Source organism: Sminthopsis crassicaudata, chromosome 2 (assembly GCF_048593235.1).
Source record: "Sminthopsis crassicaudata isolate SCR6 chromosome 2, ASM4859323v1, whole genome shotgun sequence".
Classification (NCBI taxonomy): domain Eukaryota; kingdom Metazoa; phylum Chordata; class Mammalia; order Dasyuromorphia; family Dasyuridae; genus Sminthopsis; species Sminthopsis crassicaudata.
The window spans coordinates 338,860,286-338,883,411 of NC_133618.1; the positions used below are offsets into that span (position 1 = coordinate 338,860,286).

The 23,126-nt window shown below is 34.7% G+C and overlaps 1 protein-coding gene across 1 annotated transcript in view; it reads left to right on the plus strand.

Moving 5' to 3' along the window:
- The first annotated feature begins 2,011 nt into the window (after positions 1 to 2,011).
- Positions 2,012 to 23,126, plus strand: part of STYX (serine/threonine/tyrosine interacting protein) — a 36,930-nt gene continuing 15,815 nt past the window's right edge. Inside the window, exons 1-4 of the mRNA XM_074290555.1 lie at positions 2,012 to 2,395; positions 15,561 to 15,593; positions 16,762 to 16,815; positions 22,945 to 23,042. Coding sequence (XP_074146656.1) covers positions 2,339 to 2,395; positions 15,561 to 15,593; positions 16,762 to 16,815; positions 22,945 to 23,042 — 242 coding nt within the window. The 5' untranslated portion in view covers positions 2,012 to 2,338. The remainder of the gene's footprint in view (positions 2,396 to 15,560; positions 15,594 to 16,761; positions 16,816 to 22,944; positions 23,043 to 23,126) is intronic.

Here is a 23,126-nt window from a genome sequence, read left to right on the forward strand (position 1 = left end):
GATGATGAGATATAGAGCATCTGAAGATAAAATGGTAGGGCAGATGGTAAGGCCTGGTGGTTCTCCAGTTCATCACAATAATATGAAACTTAATATTATCCAGACTGAGTAAAATAGCCTAGGTGAAGAGGGAAGACAAGGTGGGAAGGCATCCTTGGAAATGGCAGTTCTTGGTAGTTTTGGGCTGTCTTGATTCTGGGATAGAGTTGAAGGCTGGTGGGGGAGGGAGGGGTAAATAAAGGGACAGTCATCATGGATGGATAGATAGATTTTTTTTTCCCTTGCTTGCATTTTGCTCATAAAAAGTGGTGAAATTTTACCTTAGTCAATATTAATAGGCAAAAGTCAGCCTAAATCATTGCTTTGATCAGATATTCTACTTTGTTTTTTTAAAGATTTTGATCCAGTGATGTCATAATAAAAACTATAAGTAAGGTATAATTTTTTTCTCCAATAGTTACATAAACTACATGGTACTATGTTTTGGGGGAAAAATGCAAGTCACTTAATGTTGTTAACCTGTTTAAATTTTCTTTAAGTTATTTTTTTAGTTGAAACTTAAGGAAAAGCTGAACAAGTGTTACAATTCATTGGCATAATGTTGGGCAAGTTATTTTAACTCTTTGGTCTCCTTTCTGTAAAATAAGAATGGATCAAACAACCCAACCCCTCTTTCAGCTCTGGGATTTTAAGATAATTTGTGAACATAAACTATTACAAATTTTTTTCAATTTGCAATTTTATCTGTAACTAAGGGAAGAAAGGATTTAATCTTTCTACAGACGCTAAAAAGTAGAAAAGATATGGGCATAATAGGGGGTTTGGGAGGCAATTGGTCAGGAATTAGACCAGATATTAGTCATAGAAATTTAAGGCCTGATTGAACCCCTTCTCAATAAAACCAAAGTTTGGAAAGCTGTGAACCAGTTGCTAGTCTGCATTGGTGAAGGGGTTTCCTCAGCTGCAGCTTCCTATACTCCTTTTCTCACTAAATGCTGTTAGATCTTTAGGAATATTTTCCTTATACTAGATTTTTAGAAAGCTAGAAAAAATTTGATTTGTAACATGTCAGGAGTAATGTGGCATTTTTTGCAAAATTATGGAGTGGGGAAGAGTGAAGATTATAAGTTAAGTTTTGAATATTTTGAGTTTAAGATGTTTATGGTACTGCCAGTTTGGTATGTTCCAAGACTGGAGAAGTTAAGTATATTTTGGAATACTTAGTATAGAGATAATAGTTGAATCTATGAAACCTGATGAAATCACTAAGTGAAATACAGATAATATATTATGGAAGGGGGATGGATGAGCTTTTTATGCCTTTTTTACCAGCATTTTTTTCTAGAAAACTAAAGAAACTTCATCTACCAATATAGATCTGGCATCTGCTTTGCAATTTATGATCTTAGTTTCCTGGGACTGCTGAAAAGTTAAATGATTTGTCCTAGGTCATAAAGCCACAGTGTATCAGAGATGGTACTTGAACCCGTCTTCATGACTCAGATCTGATGTTTTCTCTACACATGCTGCCTTTTAAAAGTTAAATTGCGTTTAATTCTTTTGTACTTTTGTGAAAACAAATGGAAATACTTCTGGCTTCATACTCATACTTCATACTTAATACGTTTGGGAGGTATGTGATGCAATGTGGGTAAAGTCGAGAGTGGGGAAGAAACGCCAAGATTCACCTTAAATTTCGGAATTACTTGCTCAATTTTTCGTTTTATTAAAGGTCATCCTGTGGTGTGGCATTTTAACAAACCGCCAGCTGTTGAATACTGCGTCCTTTAAAAACAATCAAAAAAAAAAAGCTAGGAAATGGGATTCGCCACAGTATACACCCATTTCCTGAGTACAGTACTTTAGCACACCCTACAGATGTAGCCTGTAGCAGAAGGAAGTGCCCGTGTGGCTACGTCAGCTCCGCTGGCTGGGCCGGAGGAGGGGCGTGATTAAGACGGCGCAGTGACACTTGGCGGCGGGAGGGTAGGGCAACACTTTACGTGGTCCTGTATTGGTTGGGCCGGCGGAGGAAGTCTAGTGCTTTGCCTTGCCTAGGGTACTGTTTAGCAGTGCAGAAGGCTGAAGGGGCGGGGCGGGTTCAGGGGGTGATGAGGAACAGCATGGCGGCTGAGCACGAGCCATCCAACGCTCAGCGGCGCCACAGGAGTCGCCGGGAACTAGTGGCCTTAGTGTGTCAGTAGCCAGCCTGCATTCCCCCACCCTCGGCCTTTTCTACTGCAGCTGCCCCTAGCAAACAGCCCCATAATCTGCCTGAGGGTTACGGGCTGGACAGCCAGCTGGCTCCATAAACCATACCAGCCAGTTGGCTGGGGCAATGGAGGACGTGAAGTTGGAGTTTCCCACCCTACCACAGTCCAAAGAAGATGCTGAGGTAAGTTAGGCCCTGGGGAATATCAGGCAACGCCTGGCTAGAGATAGGCCTTCACACAGCCTCAGTCTGGCCTAGGGGCGGTCTCAAGGCCTCAGCCTGGCTCCTTCCAAACTCTTCCTCTGGCCAAGGGTCGTCTACACTTACCTGATAAAATGAGGTATTAAGGGAGACCTGCCTCTTGAGCTGAAGCGATGACCCGAAGTTCCTTTCTACGGACCAGAGCGGGTGCCGAGGGAGGGAGTCAGGGTATCTTAAGCTGTTTGGCCTCCAGCTGCCTCCTCTATGTGGTGCTCCAAGCCAAACGTGACCGAAATAAATGCCCCTTGCAGTGTAATAGCCAGGCTAAGGATTTGGGGGGTTTACCCCGGTCCCTATTGAAAGCCAGAAATCGGTTTCAGCCGATTCCTCCTGGAACAGGTAGTCTAAAGTTGTTGCCAAAGATGAAAGATTGCAGGAACAGGGAAGCCTGGACGTTGCAACTATACTTGTAATTTTCCAAAGTTCGGTAGAATTCTGATTGGGGAAGGCGAATAAGAATTTCCATCTAAAATTTTTGGCTTTTTGGAATTAATATAGGGAGTAAGATTAATATAAAATTAAAAAGATTTGTAAATGCTTTGGTAGCCAACACCTTTGTTTGTGTTTATATTATTATTGTGTTTTACCTAGAGGGCATCTTACCTGATTTATATATTTGACTTCTCTTACTTTCTCGGTTTCATAAGTATGGCTGTATGATGTTAGGAAAAAATCTAATATTACTGGGTACCAAAATCTTTCAAGCCCCAAAATCAATCCAAAAATGTGTTTGAGGAAACAAGTGAAAGAATTATTTCAAAGTGAGCCTGAAAAGGAGGCCTTTCTTTACACACTTAATACTCCCTAGAGCCTGGTGTGTGTATTTGTTCTCTTCTAGATTTCAGGAAACCTGAAGGAAAAAAAAAAAACTCAAGAATTTGTATTGTTAATTTGGACTCCTCTCTAACAGAAGATTTTTTTTTTTAATTTTATTAAATTATTTTTATTAAGTTTTATATGCTGTCATGACAGTCAGTCTTTTGCTGTTAGAGCCACCACTACACATTTTGATTCACTGTTGCACATTAGAATTTCTTACTGTCATTCCTTAGCTATTTCCTTGGGTGCTAGGAAGATTTTGGAAACAATATGTTTTTTAAGTCTTTTTTCTTATATTCAGAAGTAGAAAAAAAGAGCTAAGTAAGATTTATAGTATAGTATAGTCAGTTGTTCATGAGATTCATTTACAAGATTAGTAAGAAGAGGTGTTACTCCTTCAGAACTGAAAACAAATATCATTTATATGTTATTATATCTTAATCATTTAAGACTTGTGAAATTTATGTAACAATCCTTTATTGGATAAAATTTATACAGTGCAGTTTCTGTGGTTTGCATATTAGTTTATTTACCTTCCTAATTTTCAATGTAGGGCCTTTGGCAAATATTTTATATCTAAAGCTTGAGCTATCAGAATGATCCAATTAACATCTCCATACAGATGCCAAATTGATATTTCTAAAACATAAATCTGCCCCTTTCCTTCCCTAATCATCAGTGGCTACCTATTGTCTCTAAAATAAAATACAAACTACTTAGTCTGGAATCTTAAGGCACTTCTCATTTACCCTTCTAGTCATATTTCAAGTCAAGTCAGCAAACATTTATTTTTTTAAAAATTTATTTAATTTTATTTTTTTTTATTATAGCTTTTTATTTACAAAATATATCCATGGGTAATTTTTCAGCATTGACAATTGCAAAATCTTTTGTTCGACATTTCCCCTCCTTCCCCCCAACCCTTCCCCCGGATAGCATGTTGACCATATGTTAAAGTATAAGTTAAATACAATATATGTATACATGTCCATACAGTTATTTTACTGTACAAAAAGAATCGGATTTGAAATAGTGTATAATTAGCCTGTGAAGGAAATCAAAAATGCAGGTGGACAAAAATAGAGGGATTGGGAATTCTATGTAGTGGTTCATAGTCATCTCCCAGAGTCCTTTTGCTAGATATAGCTGGTTCCGTTCATTACTGCTCTATTGGAACTGATTTGGTTCATCTCATTGTTGAAGAAGGCCTTGCCCATTAAAATTGACCATCATACAGTATCGTTGTTGAAGTATATAATGATCTCCTGGTCCTGCTCATTTCACTTAGCATCAGTTCATGTAAGTCTCTCCAGGCCTTTCTGAAATCATGCTGTTGGTCATTTCTTACAGAACAGTAATATTCCATAATATCTATATACCACAATTTATTCAGCCATTCTCCAATTGGTGGGCATTCACTCAGTTTCCAGTTTCTGGACACTACAAAGAGGGCTGTCACAAACATTCTTGCACATACAGGTCCCTTTCCCTTCTTTAAAATCTCTTTGGGATATAAGCCCAGTAGTAACACTCAGCAAACATTTAATAAGGGCTTACTTACTATGTCAATCAGTTTGTCAGTAAACATGTATACTGAGGATACTAAGACGGACAAAAGACAGTCCATGTTCACAATTTAATGGGAGAGGCAGCTTGTAAATAACTATGTGCAAACAAGATACAGAATAAATAAAAAATTATCAATAAAAGGAAGGCACTAGAATTGAGAGTTTGGGAAAGACTCCCAATTAAAAAGTGGGGTTCTATTTAGAACTTGAAGTCCAGGAGGCCATGGGACAAAGATGAGAAGAGAGGAGAGTATTCTGTGAATGGGGGATAACAAGTAAAAATGCCCATAGATGGGAGATGATATCTCTTGTCTGGGTACATGGGTGGAAGGTACATTTAGTGTAAGGTATAAGAAGAATGGAAAGATTTTGAAGGACTTTGAATGCCAAATAGATTTTATCATTGGTTCTGGAGATGATAGGGAGCCACTGGAGTTTACTGAGTAGAATAATAACATATTTAAGTCTGTGCTTTAGGAAAATCATATTAAGAAGATTATCTGTTTGGCAGCCATATTAATCAACTATTGGAATAATTCAGTTATGAGAGACTATCCTCCAGAATCATGGTGGTAGCAGTGTCAGAGGAAAGAAGAGGCCCTGTAACTACAAGTGTTAAGAAGATACAATTAATATGCCTCAGCAACAGATTGTAAGAGTGAGAGTGAACATGATTGGAAGCCTAGATGATTAAGAGATTGATGGTACTTTCTCCTATAATATTGAAATTAGGAGGAGACAGCTAGGTGTGGCACAGTGGATAGAGCACCAGCCCTGAATTCAGGTGAACCCAAGTTCAAATCTGGTCTCAGACACTTAACACTTCTTAGCTGTGTGACCCTGGGCAAGTCACTTAACCCCAGCCTCAGGGGAAAAAGAAAAGAAATTAGGAAGAGGGTGGGAGAAAAGGGAAGATTATAAGGAAGGACATGTTGAGTTTAAGATATTTATGGGACAACCAGTTTGGTATATCTAAGGGGCATTTGGAAATTCGAAACTGGAGAGGTTAAGTATATTTTAGAACACTTAATGTATAGATGATAGTTGAATATATAAGAGCTAATGAAATCACTAAATGAAATACAGTATTATGGAAGAAGAGAAGACCCAGGACTTCAAAACCCTGTGGTATATCCCCTCTTAAGGGGATTGGATGAAGACCCAGCAAAAGATACTGAGGAGTGGTTATATAGATAGGAGGAAAATCAGGAGAAAATAATACTGTCATAAGTGATTCAATCATTCTGAGAGCAATTTGGAACTATTCCAAAGGGCAACCAAACTCTGTGTTCTTTGATCCAGCTATATCACTAGCTGTATCTCTTTGTGATGTCAAAGAATTAGAAATTGAGAGGATGCTCATTAATTGGGGAATGGCTGAACAAGTTGTGGTAAATGGATACTATTGTTTTATAAGAAATAATAAGAAAAATATGAAAAGTCTTAACGTGAACCCTTGCTGAGTGAAGTAAGCAGAACCAGGAGAACATTGTACAAAGAAACAATTGTGCAATTATCAGCTATGATGGACTTAATCTCTCCTCAGCAATACAATTATCCAAGACAATTTTAAAAGATTCAAGATGGAAAATGCAATCCACATCCAGAGAAAGAACTATGGAGACTGAATGCAGACCGAAGAATACTATTTTCACATTATTTTAGGTTTTTATTTCTTGTGGTTTTTCCCTTTTCTGATTCTTCTTTCACAACATGTTTCACACGATTATACATGTATAACCTATATCAGATGGCTTACTATCTTGTCGAGGGGAAGGAAAGGAGGGAGGGACAAAAGTTTGGAACTCAGAAATCATACAAAATTGAATGTTGAAAACTGTCTTTACATATAATTGGAAAAAATAAAATAAAATGCAAAAAAAAATAGTATTACAAAATTTTTTTTAAAGCTTAACAAGGAGGAAGTTGGTAATTAAAAGATCATTAATAACTGGGGGTGGGAGGCAGTTTTGTTTGAGATGAGGTCATAGTACCTGGCAGAGATAGAGAGGTTTTTGAGGATGGGAGAGACATAGGCATGTTTATAGGTAGTCTGGAAGTAAACAGATTGAAAGTAAGAGAAAATGGGGATGATTGGGGAGGCATTCTGCTGAAGGATGCAATGGCATCACTTAAATATGGAAAGGAGATTGCTTTTACAACAACTGAGTCTTCCCATGAGATGGCAAGAAAGCATATGGACGACTTGATATTAGCCAGGGTTGAAGATCATCTTAGAAAAAAAAAAGGGAGTTGTAGCTAGTTGTAAATGTGGATGACCTGAGAAGAATTGAGGGAACAGGATTTTCTAAGTTGTGGTATAAAGAATAGGTGACTATCTTTGTGACTGAGGTAGGATGGAGGACATGGGAAATCAATAAATTAAAGAGTGATGTTAAAAGGAATGTCAGTGTGTGTATTGCCTTAACGTGAGGCAGGCATTTGGGGGAAGAGAAAGATTAGGTACTGAAGTTGCAGCAGGAGAAATGGAAATTCATTTTACAGCTTGGTAGACAACAGCTAGCAGAATTGTATTGGACAGTAATAATAAAGCATTTGTGAAACACTTCATATGTAGCAGGCCACAGAGATATCTTGAATGCTCAGCTCAATCAATAAACAGCTGGCTTGGTAATAAAAAGGCAAAATTTAGTGCTTATTCTCAAGGTTCTTACAGCTTATTTGGAGAGACAACATGCCAACAACTATGTACAAACAAGCTATCTATAGGACAAATTATAAATAACAGAAGGAAGGCAAGATTATTAAAAGCAGCTGGGACAGGCTTCCTTTAAAAAGTGATTTTACTTGGTGTTTGAAAAAGCTAGGGAAACCATGAGGCATAGAGAAGGAAGAGCAATCAATACATAGGAGAGAGTGAAAATTCCTGGAGTGAGGAAACGGAGAAATGCAAAACAGATACTCTATCTGTAACCACCTAATTATATTCTTATCTAATCCTTTTCTGTCCATCTTTTCCATAAGAACCATGCAAAATACTTTATTAAAAGAGTTGAGAATCTAGGTAAAGTAAATTCATAGCATTGCTTTTATTTACTAGTTTATTTGGTCAAAAAAGGAAATAGAAATGGTTTTTAAGGAAGCTATGCTAGTTTTTTGTTATTACTATACCTTTCTAAATGTTTACCAATTATGACTTTAATAATCTTTTCTAGAATCTTCCTAGAAATCAAAATGATGCTTACTACCCAGCACTTTGCAAATCTGTTCTCTTCCCCTTTTAAACACTAAAATATTTTTCCTTTTTCGTGATTTTTCAAATATTAGTGACTGTAGCTCAACAACATATCTGCCAATTTTTTGTTTTAAGAGATAAGTAGGATTTTATCTAGGTCAAGAGTTTTTAATTCAGCAAAGATGGCTTTATTATCTCTTGATCATGAATATCAACTTTTTGTTACTCACTTTTGTTTTGTGATTTCAAGTATAAAGTTAATTCTCACTTTAGAGAAAAAATAAAATAAAAATTGAGTAGGCCTGCATTCTCTCAGTTTAAAAATAGTTATCCCATTACATCTCAAGCAAAGATCTTCTTCTTTGATTTTTTTCTTACCCCCAATATAAAGAACATCCCAGAGAATGCCTACCCCTTTTTGCCTATCCTTTTTCTTTTAAGTTCTTTGTAGGCTAGAGAAGGAAGGTCATTCCATCAAATCTCCCCTTTGGGGAAGGAAATTAATAATCATTCCTTTAGCTTTAGGCAAGTGTCTACTCACCTGCCCAAGATAGGTTTTTTTGGAAAGATTCCATCCAGAGACCTAAGGACAATGAAAATCTACTCAAACTTATTGATCGATACAGTTCAATAATTCTTCCCAACCCAACAATTCTGACTCTGCAGATGTCACCCCATTCCTGCCCACTATCACCTGATCTCTTATTCCTATTCCCTTCAACTGAAAACCCCAACCTCACTCTAAAGCTGCCTGTGCCTTCCACTGTTTTCTTTAGAATGCCTGCTCCCCAGCCAACAAACATACTCCATCCTAAATCTTTTACTTTTCTTCTTCCATTTCACTAAAGTTTGGTTCCTTCCTGATAACACAGTCTCTGTTGGCCATCCTTTCCAAAAGTGGCTGTACTTTCATGCCTACAACTCAGTAATTGAGGTATGGGAATTGGAATACTTTTTGTTCCCCATTGCCATTTCCAAATTCCCCCCTACCATCATCACTATTTTTTTCTCTTTTGAGGATCACTGTCCAATACAATCCTGCTAGCTGTTGTCTACCAAGCTGTAAGAGGAATTTCCACTTCAGTGCCTAGTTAATCTTTCTCTTCTCCCAAATGCCTCCCCTCACTTTAAGGCAATACACATACTGACATTCCTTCTAACATCAGTCTTACAAATTAAAATTTGTTGATTTCCCATGTCTTGTTTTTACGGTTCATTTTGTAGCCCACTACAAAGAGATTTTCTAAGCACACAACTAGGTCATTCACAAATATGGACAGTTTTGTCATCTCTTTGCTCATATTTATATCTTTAATTTTATTCTTACTATCACAACTAATTTCTAGTAAAACAGTAATAGGAAAATGGGACATTCTTGCTTTAAAACCCTTTTCTATTGAATTCTAATGTTTCTCATTTTCAATGCTAGATCTTTATTTGAAATATGTTCTATATATTCAAAATATATGTTCTCAATAACAAGTATTCATTTCATTTTAAAATTTTATTTATTTGAAATTTAAGATACCAATGGGGGGGGGGGAAACTATTGTTATGGGCACAGCAGAACATACGCAATTCTTCCATTTCAAGAAAATCTATATTGTAAATACTACACATTGTGCTCAGTTACCTATCTTTTCTTTGCTTCCCTGTAGGTTTTCTTTTGTTCTTTACTGAACATTATTTTACTCTTTTCTTCCACTTCCCCCACCCCACCTCAAAGGCTATTAGTGCTGATATATACACACATATGTATACTATTTATACATTCATATCTGTGTAAGGCTGTACTATGTTAATTTGTCCTCTGTTTCTCTGAAAGTGGACAATATCATCCTTCATATGTCCAAGTCTTTTCATGTTTTTCTAAATCCATCAAGTCATCATTTTCTAAACCAATGATATTCCAATCTTATACTACCTAGTTATTTTAAATAGTCTAATAATATTAATATAACTGACCTATAGTATGGTTTCCCTATTTTTTTCTTTTGACACAATTTTAGCTTCTGAGATCAATTATAATACCCCTGCTTTTTCTCCTAATAGATTCTACTCCTGATCATTTTTGTTTCTGTATAATCTTTTTTCCTATCCCTGCTGACTCCTCTGCTTTACTTTCTTTTTTTTTCTTTTTTTTAAAATTAGTTTTATAATTATAACTTTTTTTGACAGTACATATGCATAGGTAATTTTTTACAACATTATCCCTTATACTTTTTTCCCCTCCTTCCCTCCACCCCCTCCCCTAAGATGGCAGGCATTCCCATACATATTAAATATATTATAGTATATCCTAGGTGCAATATATATGTGCAGAACCAAATTTTGTTGTTGTTGTTGTAAAGGAAGAATTAGATTCAGAAGGTAAAAATAATCTGGGGAGAAAAACAAAAAATGCTAACAGTTTACACTCATTTCTCAGTGTTCCTTTTCTGGGTGTAGCTGGTTCTGTCCATTGATCAATTGGAATTGGATTAGTTCTTCTCTATGTTGAAGATATCCACTTTCATCAGAATACATCCTCATATAGTATTGTTGTTGAAGTGTATAATGATCTCCTAGTTCTGCTCATTTCACTCAGCATCAGTTGATGCCTCTCCAAGACTCTCTGTATTCATCCTGTTGGTCATTTCTTACAGAACAGTGATATTCCATGACATTCATATACCATAATTTACCCAACCATTCTCCAATTGATGGGCATCCATTCATTTTCCAGTTTCTAGCCACTACAAAAAAGGGCTGCCACAAACATTTTGGCACATGTGGTTCCTTTCCCTTCTTTAGTATTTCCTTGGGATATAAGCCCAGTAGTCTCTGCTTTACTTTCACCAGCTATTTTGCCTTGCTATTACTTAGCCTATCCTTCCCACCCCCATGCAACAGCCCCTCTACCCCAGGATGCCTCTCTTATTCTCTTCCCTTACCTTTCCCTCCTTCTTTATCCCATTCCTGTTAATCTACATACCATATCCCATTAGTCTACATACTTTCTTCTATACCCTAACCCTTATTCTTTTCCCTCCCCTCTTATTTCTTACTAAATTTAGATGTTTATACCCTTCTAGATGTATACAATGTATTATTCCCCCTTTAACATAATCTGATATAAGTAGGTTTCCAGAACTACCCAGCCCTCCTCCTACACAGTTCTGTATGAAAAGGTAAGAAAAGTTAATAGGTTTTACAAATGAGGTGCAAAAGCAAGAACTGACATGGAGGGATTTAGTGAGGAAGGAGGGCTGGATCAGTAAATTATGAACACTGAACAATTTTTAACTATTTTCATTTCTGTTTATCTTTCTGATGGATTTATGTAATTTCTAAGGGTTATATAGCACAGTTAAAAAATATGAGTTGGAAGAGACCTCAATAGACAACTAGTAGATTCCATACAGGAAAGACATCTTTACCATAACATAATAGACAAGTGGTCATTTAACCTCTGATTAGAAACTTCCAAGATGACGGAACCAACCACCTCTCTAAGCAACTTAGATACTTTTGGATAACTCTAATAGGAAGACACACACTCCTTGAAATATTTGAAGATAGCTATCATGTCCCTTCAGTCTTTTCTTCTTCAAGCTAAATATGCCAAGTTCCTTCAACCAAATCTCTTATTACATGAACTCAAGGGTCTTCATTACTCTAGTTACCTACCCATTCTCCAGATACTTTCTAGCTTGTTAAGCCTAGAACTGAATGTAGATGAATTCTGGACAATATGATTATGTAACATACTGTCCATATTTGTGAATGACCTAATTGTGTGCTTAGAAAACCTCTGAACCATAAAAATGAGAATTTCAATGTAATATTAACAAAGAAAACTTAAAGGAATAATAATAGGAATATTTCTAAATAGCTACACAAGAGGTATGAGGTATGTCTTACCTTAGTAAGACTGGAAAAAAATAAAAGTTCATTTATGTAATTGGAGGGAGATTGACCCCTTAGGATTGTGCCATACTAGTTTGATGAAAGTGACTATATGACCTAAAATAATTAAAAATTTGGTGTTTTAGTAATCATTTAGTAAAGGTATACTTTTTTTTTTTTTTTTTTTTTTTTACTAGAGAAGATAACAAAATTAACCTAGAAAAAGAAATTATCCAAAATCATAAGGGAAATAATGAGTTAAAATATAAATGAGATTTCAAATTATGGAATGGAGATCCTCAAAACTTGTGAGAACTGATTAAAAAGCAGAAAAGTAGAATTATGGACAAAAGTGAAATTATATGTTAGTGGAATTATGTCTAGAGTGAGAATTACTAACCAAAGAGGAAATAGAAATTATAAAGGATGAAAAATAAAACTACATAAAATTTAAAACATTAATAAAAGCAATGAAGAGAAAATTAGAAGAGATAAAATGGGGGAAAATAATTTGTTTCAAGCACCACCAGTTGGTGAACAGATATCATTTATATCTAAAATATACAAGAAATTATAATGGGTATGTAGCTCTAAGGGACACTTCCCAATAGATAATAAGATTTGATCATTATAAATGACATGTCCCAAAAACAGAAAATGAGGATATCCTACTTGCTTCTTTGTTATTCTGTTTTCCTAGATTGGCCTGTTGGATTGTTGAAAGTAAAATTATTCACAGAATCAGACTTTGTACCATTGATATATGCAGAGGAATTTTTTACAGTTTGTATTTGGTTCCCTCTTACCCCTTTTTAAAGTCCATTATCTTATTATTGTGTGGTAGAGAGCAGATCTTATTTGAATTTTTTGAAAATTTCTATTAACATTTAGATTGATTTCAACTGCCAGATAAGTCAAGTTGCTCAACACCATAGCTCAAATGATTTTTAAGGAAGCATCTATTCCCTAAAATATTCTCGTTACTAAGTACAATTTCTGCAGTGAATTTTGTTGCTTGTTTGTTTGTCAGAGGAGAAGAGAGGCTTCAGTTTGAAAATGCCTATGTAAAGACAAAATTGTTTAATAAAACTTTTTTTTAAAGTACAGAATGAAAAGATATGGCCAAATATCACTTTGAAAAAGATAGTAATGGTTTTAATGATCTGACTGTGAAACATGTCAATAGTGATTGATGATAATGTAGCAACCAAAAAAATATACTGAGCTATGGACACTATTACCCATGCACAAGCTTAGTAATGCTGAACAAATTTATAATTTTAAAACTAGATCAAGAAGACAAAATAAACTGTATACATTATAAAGTGTTGAAAGACAAATTTCAGGAAAGGGAAAGGAAATATATAATAATAGCAAAAGAAGTACAAAGTTAGGAGAGTGAATAATTGGTAGACAGTGACCTACTTGTGATTAAAGTATTCTGGGAACAAGAATGGTAACTCAAGCATCTTTTCCCATGGTGAGGAAAACTAATTGTTTGTGTGTATGTGTGCCTTCAGAGTAACAATACCTAGCTTATGCATGGTCTTTTATAGTTGTCATATTCTTTAGAAGTACTCAAAGTTCTGATTCTACACTTGCATGAGATAGCTACCATACAAAGATTTAAAGTTTTAAGCTGGAAAAGAGAAGACTTAAGGGGGGAGGGGAAGGAAGGGAGAGGGTATAGTAACTATGTTCACCTATTTGAAGAGTTATCAATTAGAAAACTTAATTTTCATTGAAACTAAAATACAGAAGCAGGAGCAATGGGGTAATATTGTAAAGAAGCACATTTACCTTGATTCAAGTAGAAATTACCTAATTAGAACAACCTAAAAGTGAAATACATCATTTCACAAAATAGTATGGTTTTTTTTTTCACTGGAGATTTTAAAGCAAAATCTGGACATCTTTTAATTTTAAATGGAAGGGGACAGAGCCAAGAATGTGGGAAAAGTCAGGGAATTATTTGTCTGAGTTCTTCCCAAAATTCATCCAAAAAACTTTAAATAATGCCTCAAAACATTATAGCAGAATGAAACAGTTTTCTAGCCCAAGACGGGTTAGGTGGTGCGGTGGATAGAGCACCAGCCCTAAAGTCAGAAGGACCTGAGTTCAAATTTGGCCTCAGACACTTAACACTTCCTAGCTGTGTGACCCTAGGCAAGTCACTAAATGCTATTGCCTCAGCATGCATGCATAAACAAACAAACAAATAAATAAATAAAATGAAAATTAAAAGTTAGCTGGAAAGATCTGTTGTAGGGTAAGAGTGGATTACAGTTTAGTGCTGGCTGCTCTAGCAAATCAGTAATAGGCCTCAGGGGTACTGAATCAGTGGCAATAGAGGTGGTTTTTGTGCCTCTAAGCCCACATAAGCCTTATCAGAAGGTGATTACAGAGTTGACTCCAGAGAAAGGACTGTGTTGCATTGCTCTTGCTTGGATCTGGTCCCAGTCCTGGATATCAACCCAGTGCACTGAGAAACAGCACATCAGAGCTTGTAGCCTCAGAGGAACTAGGACCCTGGTTATAGTTTCAGAGCAGAAAAAACTGCTTGTAGTTGCTCACTGGAACACAGGCCAAGAGAATAGTAAATACAACTTTCCCTAGTTCATACTCCTTTCAAGAACCAAAAATTTCCAAGTTCCCAGAATTAGCAGTGAAACTAGCAGCACAAAAATCGGAACCTTGGGGCAATGCCCCCTACACTCTGGAAGCAAAACCCCATGTTAGCATAGTTAAAAAGTCAAGAAAGCAATAGCAGAAAAAGATCCAAACCATGGACTATTACTATAATTGTAAGGAAGATGAAAACACAAACTCAGATGAAGACAAAATCAAAACTGCTACAATTCAAAAGCTCAAAGAAAAATTATGAATTGATCTAAGGCCATTGGAGGAGCTCAAAAAAGATTTCAAAAATCAAGTAAGAGGAGTAGAGGGAAAATTGGGAAGAGAAATGAGAGTGATACGAGAAAAATCATTAAAAAAAAGAGTCAACAACTTGATAAAGGATACACACACACACACCTGTCTTAAACAAAAACACCACCTTAAAAATCAGAATAAGTCAAATGGTAAAAGAGGCACAAAAATCCAGTGCAGAGAAGAATGCCTTGAAAAGTAGAATTAGGTGAATTTTAGCATATCTTTTTCATTTGACTAAGAAAATCTCTTTAAGTAGAATTGGCCAAATCGAAAAGAAGTACAAAATTTTATTGAAGAAAAGTAGAATTGGCCAAATGGAATAAGAAAAACAAAAGCTCACTGAAGAAAATTAATTTTTTTAAAAATTAGAACTGGTCAAGCAGAAACTGACTTTGATTCATAAAGAAACAATAAAGTAAAATCAAAAGAATGAAAAATAGAAGAAAATGTGAAATATCTCATTGGGAAGAAAAAAAAAACTTTACAAATAGATATAGGAAAGGTCATTTAAGAATAATTGGACTACCTGAAAATCATGATCCAAAAAAAGAGATATTTATGTATAACAAGATTTTTTAAAAAATAATATAATACTATATATATATGTATGTATATATATTGCTTTGAAAATTAGGTGGAAAGTGGAAATTTTTACTTAACTATTGATTTCTGTGTTTTTAAGGATTGGACCTATCCCATGAGGCGAGAAATGCAGGTATGATATTAAACTTTAGTCCATTTAGTTTAAAGTTTACAGTTATGTCATGTTAATGCTTTAATTATCCCTTTGCTTAAAATGAGAATAATATATTTACAACTATTTAAAACATTAGATCATATATTCTAGCAGAATTGTCTTTAAATCAGTTCTATTGTACATAATTTCCAGTATGAAAATATCCCTCGATATACTGAGTTATAAATTTTTGATATGAAAGGAATTGTTACTGACTACTAGCCTTTCTGCATGTTATTATAATACATGCATTATAGAAAGTCATTTTCAAGTTTCTTCTCCCTTTTTAGTATAAATATTTATACTAATAATATTTAAGGCTATATTACACTTAGCCAGTATAATTTAACACATAAGCAAGATAACTCTTTCAGCCTTTATAGAGTAAATATTTATTTGCTCTATTAAGTTTCTGACTATAATTTGATGAATTGAGGTTATTTAAAATGGAATCTGTATTTAACATGCGCATTTTGTGGGCCTGCCTGTTTAGACCCAGAAGATACAATTTTTATAACAAATATCACGTTTATGGTGTTTTTACTAAATGTACAGTAGTAACTGTATTTTTTCTAATGCTTTTGAAGTAGCACAAAAAGTTACTGTTTTGTTTTTGTTTTCCCTTCTATTTGATCATAAAATCTAGCAAGGAATGGAGAATAAGATATTGAGATATCATGAAAGCACTATTCTAAAAAAAAGTGGCCGTATCTAATTTTTTTTTTTTTTTTAAGAATTAGCTGTTAGAGTGAGTTCTAAGTATAATTTGTAAATATTTTTAATTTTAGTATATACCACATTTTATGCTATTTGCTTCTGCTGTTGGCTGCTTTAAATAACAAGAAGCTTTGGAACATGTTTTTTATATTTATGAAAATTCCCTCTCAAATCAGTGAACATTATATATTGACTTAGTAGAAAAAAATATTTAATTGGAATTGGAAGTCCAGGGATTGAATTTTAATTTTGTCTTTGCTACTATGTTAGTAGTTGTGCCCTTGGACAAGTCATTTTCTCTCTCTTGGTCTTTATTTCTTTATCTGAATAATACATTATCTCTAAGGTTTTCTTCCGGCCCTAAACTTATTTTTGATCAGTGTTTGTAGATTTAAATTAGTAACTGTAATTTTTTTCTTTTTTTTTTAAGGAAATCTTACCTGGGTTGTTTTTGGGCCCATATTCTTCAGCTATGAAAAGCAAGGTATGACTTTTTTAGAGAGATAATTTATTAAACAAATTTTGTGTTGCAAGTTATTTTAAAAACAAAAAAATCTTTTCAGAATGGGAGTTACTTTATTTTACATAAAGTTGTTTATTAATCTTTATCTAAACTTATCAAGGCAGCTAGGTGGTACAGTGGATAGAGCATCAGTAGTGGAGTCAGGAGTATCTGAGTTCAAATTCAGTCCCAGACTCTTACTATCATCATGTGAACCAGAGCAAATCACTTAACTCTCTTTGCCTTTGTTCCTCTATAAAATGAGCTAGGGAAGTAAATGGCAAATTACCCCAATATCTTTGCCAAGAAAACCCCTAATGGGAGGGTTAGGAACATGAATTTAACAACTCAAAAACAATGATCTAAATTTGTTATTTTGCCTTTTTCCTTTCTTAATGTTTTATTTAAAAGAACAAATATTTAAGAACTAAATATAAGAAAATCACTTCAGAAAAGTGTTCTGTGCTAGGCTTGTATAACATTAAATGTTAAAGTTGAAATTAGCTCCTGATTAATTGACATGCTTTTCGTTTATGTTGATTGTTTTTTTGTTATGTTGGGGATTTCCAGGCTTATGGTGTGTGAGACTAGGCTTGGATGAAGTAAAAGAATTTACTCAATTTTAAAATATAAAGTAAAAGTTTATTTTAAATCACCTGAGAGATCTCAGTGGACAAAACTCCAAGATGGGATTAGAGTGTTCTGCCTGGTTTAGTACAAAGTACTTAATTATATGATCAGAGTTTGGTCTTGAGGGCTTTTGAGACAATAGAGAACTTTTGGGTTTGAATAGGCTTCAGTAAAGTTATAGAAAGTTTGATTGGTAATAGTTCAAATCTATAGAAAGCTTACGGGTGATATTTAACATTAATTCAGTTCTATTGAAAGTTAAGTAGGAGTACTTAGCTTTAGTTCAGCTCTATAGAAAATCTGGGTAGTTTCTGCTGAACTCTATAGAAAGGTTAATTCTTGGTACTTAACAGAGGTGGGGTCAGGCTTCTAAGTCAAAATAGGGTTAAGGTCAAGGTAACTAACTGACTTCTTGGGTCTCTAGTCAGTTAGAGATAAGAGATGTAATTTAAAAAATTCCACTTTAAAATGCTTAATTTGGATTTTGTTATTTTGAAGTATACCAATATTTGCACAATTTAAACTTCAAAACTGAAAAAAAAATCATGAGAATACAAGAATTAGCTTTGAAGCATTCTCTTTTTATGTTCTTTTGTTCATGTCTAGGGAATTAAATATATTATCAGCTTTCCCCTCCTACTTTGGAAAATATCACTGGAAGCAAATTTTGGAATATTATGAATTTTAAATAAAATAAAGTAAGTCTAGAATGCCAAAGTTGAATGAATGTAAAAATAATAAAATTACAGATAACAGAAAAACAAGAATAGAATCCTATTTAAATAACATAACCGTTTCTATAGAGTATGGGTTAGAGATTGAATTTGTGATTTCATTGGTAGAGGACGACCTAGATGAAGAAACTTCAGTTTTTAGTTCCAGAGTTGACCAAACGATACTGAGAGATTAAGTGACATAAATATATAATCAATTAGTTAACATGTAGATTGATTAGATGAAACATGAAAAATGCACTCAAGTCACATTCAGTGCAGTCTAGTAGAATTGAAAAACAGAATGACTAACAGACTATTATTATAGAAGTGTTTTATAAGGTTACAAGGATTTGAGGGAGCATAGATTCATCCTAGTTTATTAAGGTTTTCTCTCAAGAACACTCGCTCTGGAGTAGAGGACTTGGGTTCAAATTCTATTCCATACTTTATCACCTGTGTAACCAGCGTTAGTCTCTCTTGTGCTTCAGTCTTCACATCACCAGTTGCCTATCAGACATTTCAGATTGATGTCTCAGAGTTACTTCAAAGTCAGTGAATCCCAAATTTTCCCACAATACCCTCTTTTTCAAACTTTCCTATTTATCCTTGACTCCTTATTCTGTTATCACACATATCCAATCAGTTGACAGTTCTTATTTCACAATAGCTCTAGTATCTAACCTGTTTTTTCCATTCTTTCACTTTCTCATATAGAGAGGCTTTTATTATCTCTCACTCTCCTTGCCTTAATACTGTTACCTATTCCATCCATCCTATCTATCACCAAAATAATTTTCCTCATACACAAATCTGTGTCCTCTGATGGTAATGGTTTCTTTCTTTCTTTCTTTCTTTTCTTTTTTTTAAATTATAACTTTTTATTGACAGAACATATGCCTGGGTAATTTTTTACATTATCTCTTGCACTCACTTCTGTTCCGACTTTTCCCTTCCATCCCTCCGCCCCCTCCCAAGCAGTCTTATACATGTATCCTAGATGCAATATATGTGTGCAGAACCGAACAGTTCTCTTGTTGCATAGGAAAAATTGGATTCAGAAGGTAAAAATAACCTGAGAAGAAAAACAAAACTGCAAACAGTTTATAGTCATTTCCCAGTGTTCCTTTTCTGGGTGTAGCTGCTTCTGTCCATCATTGATCAATTGGAACTAAATTAGATCTTCTCTTTGTCGAAGATATATCCACTTCCATCAGAATACATCCTCATACAGTATTGTTTTTGAAGTGTATAATGGTCTCCTAGTTCTGCTCATTTCACTCAGCATCAGTTCATGTAAGTCTTTCCAAGCCTCTCTGTATTCCTCCTGCTGGTCATTTCTTACAGAACAATAATATTCCATAACATTCATATACCACAGTTTACCCAACCATTCTCCAATTGATGGGCATCCATTCATCTTCCAGTTTCTAGCCACTACAAAAAGGGCTGCCACAAACATTTTGGCACATACAGGTCCCTTTCCCTTCTTTAGTATTTCTTTGGGATATAAGCCCAGTAGTAGCACTGCTGGATCAAAGGGTATGCACAGTTGGATAACTTTTTGGGCATAATTCCAGATTGCTCTCCAGAATGGTTGGATTCATTCACAACTCCACCAACAATGTATCAATGTCCCAGTTTAACCGCATCCCCTCCAACATTCATCATTATGCCAGTGATTTCTTATTGTATCTAGGATAATATTAAAATTCTCTCTTTAGTTTTTAAAGCTAACCAGCCTGGCCCCAACCTTTCTTTCTAGCCTATAGACATTTTGAAGACACTATTTTTCTTTTTCTTATTATCCCCAGATTTTACCACAGTGCTTTGTATATTCAGTGTATAGTTTAATAAACACTTGCTAACTGATTACACTGTGATACAGCCAAACTGCTGTTTCTCACTCCTTGACAGTCTATATCTCCTTTTATTGTATCTTTGCACTTCTTACCTCACCTTCCTGGAATGTACTTCTTCCTTATCCTCATCTCAAAGAATTCTTTTCTTTAAGACACAATTCAAGCACCATTATCTCCATGAAGTCTTCCTGATCTCCTAAATTGCTATGGCCTTCCCTGTTACCATACCTTATATATTTGTGTTTATTCATTTTATATTTATGTTGTATGTATTTTTACATATAAATGTCTTCTGCATTGCTTCCTGAGAGTTGAAATTATTTCATTCTTTTTTTTTTTTTTTTTTTTTTTTTTTTAATAATCCTAGGACCTAGCATAGACTCTTAATAAATCCTTCCAGCTTCTAATGTTTTCTCTCTCCAATTCATCTTCCATGTAAATAGCTTTCAGGCTTATTTCTCATATACTCTATATTCTAGCCAAACTGATCCTGAACTTGGCATGAAATCAGAAATATATTCCTGTAAGAAAAATCCTTTAGTATATTGTTTCGAAAACTTTTTTGACGGGGAATTAAGATGTTAGCTATCCTTTTGATAGGCTTTCAATTGTGTCCAACTCTTTGTGATCTTGTTTGAGGTTTTCCTGCTGAAGATATTGGTATTGATGAGCAGTAAAGTGTGGTCTAAACCGAGATGGGTCAGTTGCTTTCTCTCTCTCCTTCCTTCCCCAAAGTAACCAAGGGTGGGTTCGGCAGCAAAGGAATTTGCTACTTAATGCTGTATGGAAACATAATCTTTATTGATTAGAATGGAAACACCAGAGAGCCATGGTGCAAGGCCCATTTTGCAAAGAGTAGATTTTTGAGATCTCTCTTTTATACAAGAGCACAATCATTCATATGCAATGATGTAAGGAGGTTCCTGAGAGTGATGTAAATAAGATAAGGATTCTCTTGTTATCTTTTGGGGACAGACCAAGAAGTCTTCCCAAAAAGGAATTTCCTGATGGCATTTGGTCTGAGTAGATTAGAATGGGGGCTGTAAAACCCTGGCCAGCTCAGATAGCCCAAACTAGTTTGACCAGATCATGTATCAAAGGTCCAAGTCCCAAATGGAGTTGGAGATCAAACAAGGAATATCAAGGGGCTACCGCCCTCAGCAGTATGATTTGCCATTTTCTTCTCCAGCTCATTTTGTAATCCAGGAAAATGAAGTAAACAGGATTAAGTAACTTGCCCAGGATCATACAGTTAGTAAGTGACTAGATCAGATTTGAACTCAGAAAGATGAATCTTCTGACTCCAAACCTGGCATTCTATTCATTGTGCCACCTAGCTGCACAATGTAAATACACTTAATTGTAGCATTTACTATGTAAATATATTTAGTATTTATAGAAATATATTAAGTACAGTCATCCCTTCTACAATGTAGTGATTAGAAGTAAATATATTTACTGTGTAAATATAGTTTTTGCATTGAAAGTGTGATAGCTGCTGATACTTTTCCAATAGATCTCAGTAGATTAGAAATTCTTAAGATCTCAGTTTATGTAGCAAAAATATTTATAAACTTAATCAAGTTTCTAATTTGATACTAATTTAATTCCTCGTGGTTTTTTTCCTTAAATTTATTCTGTGTATTTAAACACCATGTATTTATTTATGTGACCATGAAAAACAGAAAAAAAGAATTATATATAAAACTCTTTTTCATGATCACTACAAGAAGTCAGAAACATGCTTTTTATCATTAGACTCCATAAATCTTCTTTACTTAGTCTATTATTTATTGCTCAATGCTTTTGATAAGGTCAAAAAGAGATAGCCCAAAATAAAAATAATTAGCAGGAAATTCCTGTCTTAGGAGAGGTTAAAGGAGATAACTTGAGACACAATTAATAGAATTTTAGAAATTCTTGTCTTATTTACAAGTCTCTCCAGAACCTCTTGGAAAACATCTCTATACAAACTTTGTTTTATGACCCTGGTTATGTATAAAATGAATCTCTAAAATTGTTTTCCTTGCACTTGGTTTCCTTCCCAGCCCTTTCCAGGTATTTTGGTCTTTCTCAACCTAGAGGCCAAATAAAGACTTTGTTTTAACACAGCATTGAGTAGGGAATTCATTCGCTAAACCAACCCGGCCCTTGGTACTTTGGGGAAGGAGAGAGGTAATCATACCACCAGAAAAGAGCTGATCCATCTCTGTTTAGAGCCTCAGTTTGTATCAAATGCTTACTATATGTAAAGCACTTTGCTAAAAACACTAAGGGTTCAAATAGAAAATGAAGTCGGCTTTAAAGATTTCACATTCTGATGGTGAAAAAACAAGAAAGCATATGGGAATTTTTAACTAAGTCAGATGGAAAAATCCAGTTGACCCTAGAATTCAGCAGCAAAGCAAGTGGTAATGCATATTCTTTTTAATATGTTAAAAAAATTTTATGTTTTCTAATATTGAACCATTTAACAGTGCCAAGGACTTTGGTAGTAAGATTTTCTTTTCCACATCTTTTAATAGCTCTAGCTGCTAATGAAGTTGTGGTACCTGCAGAGGAACAAGTTGCTTAGGGCATTTTTGGACATTTTCTGCAGGGTTGGACTGGAAGCAGGAACATATAGATCTAGGGGAGAATTACTTTCCTTTATTCTTTATTTTATTTTTTCTTTTTTAGTACTTTCTTCTAGGAGCTCTTGGATTTATCAGCCTGTTAGTGACAGTTGGTGTTGGTGCACAGTAAATCTCTAAGCATCCCCAAGCCAGCACAACTTTCCCTCCCACCCCCGACAAATACACAGAGCTTGAGAACTTCATATTCTATCTGAAGATTTTAGTATGTCATTAAATATATATTTAAAAAGAGATTTCATTTTTTAACTTATTTACCTTTTTTTTTAACAGCTACCTATACTACAGAAACATGGAATAACCCATGTAATATGCATAAGACAAAACATTGAAGCAAACTTCATTAAACCAAACTTTCAACAATTATTTAGGTAAGAAATGTGTGTAGCTATAATTTGAGGTGGGGAGAGTTGGGAAATATAATTCAACATATCAGATATTAGTCATTAGAAAAT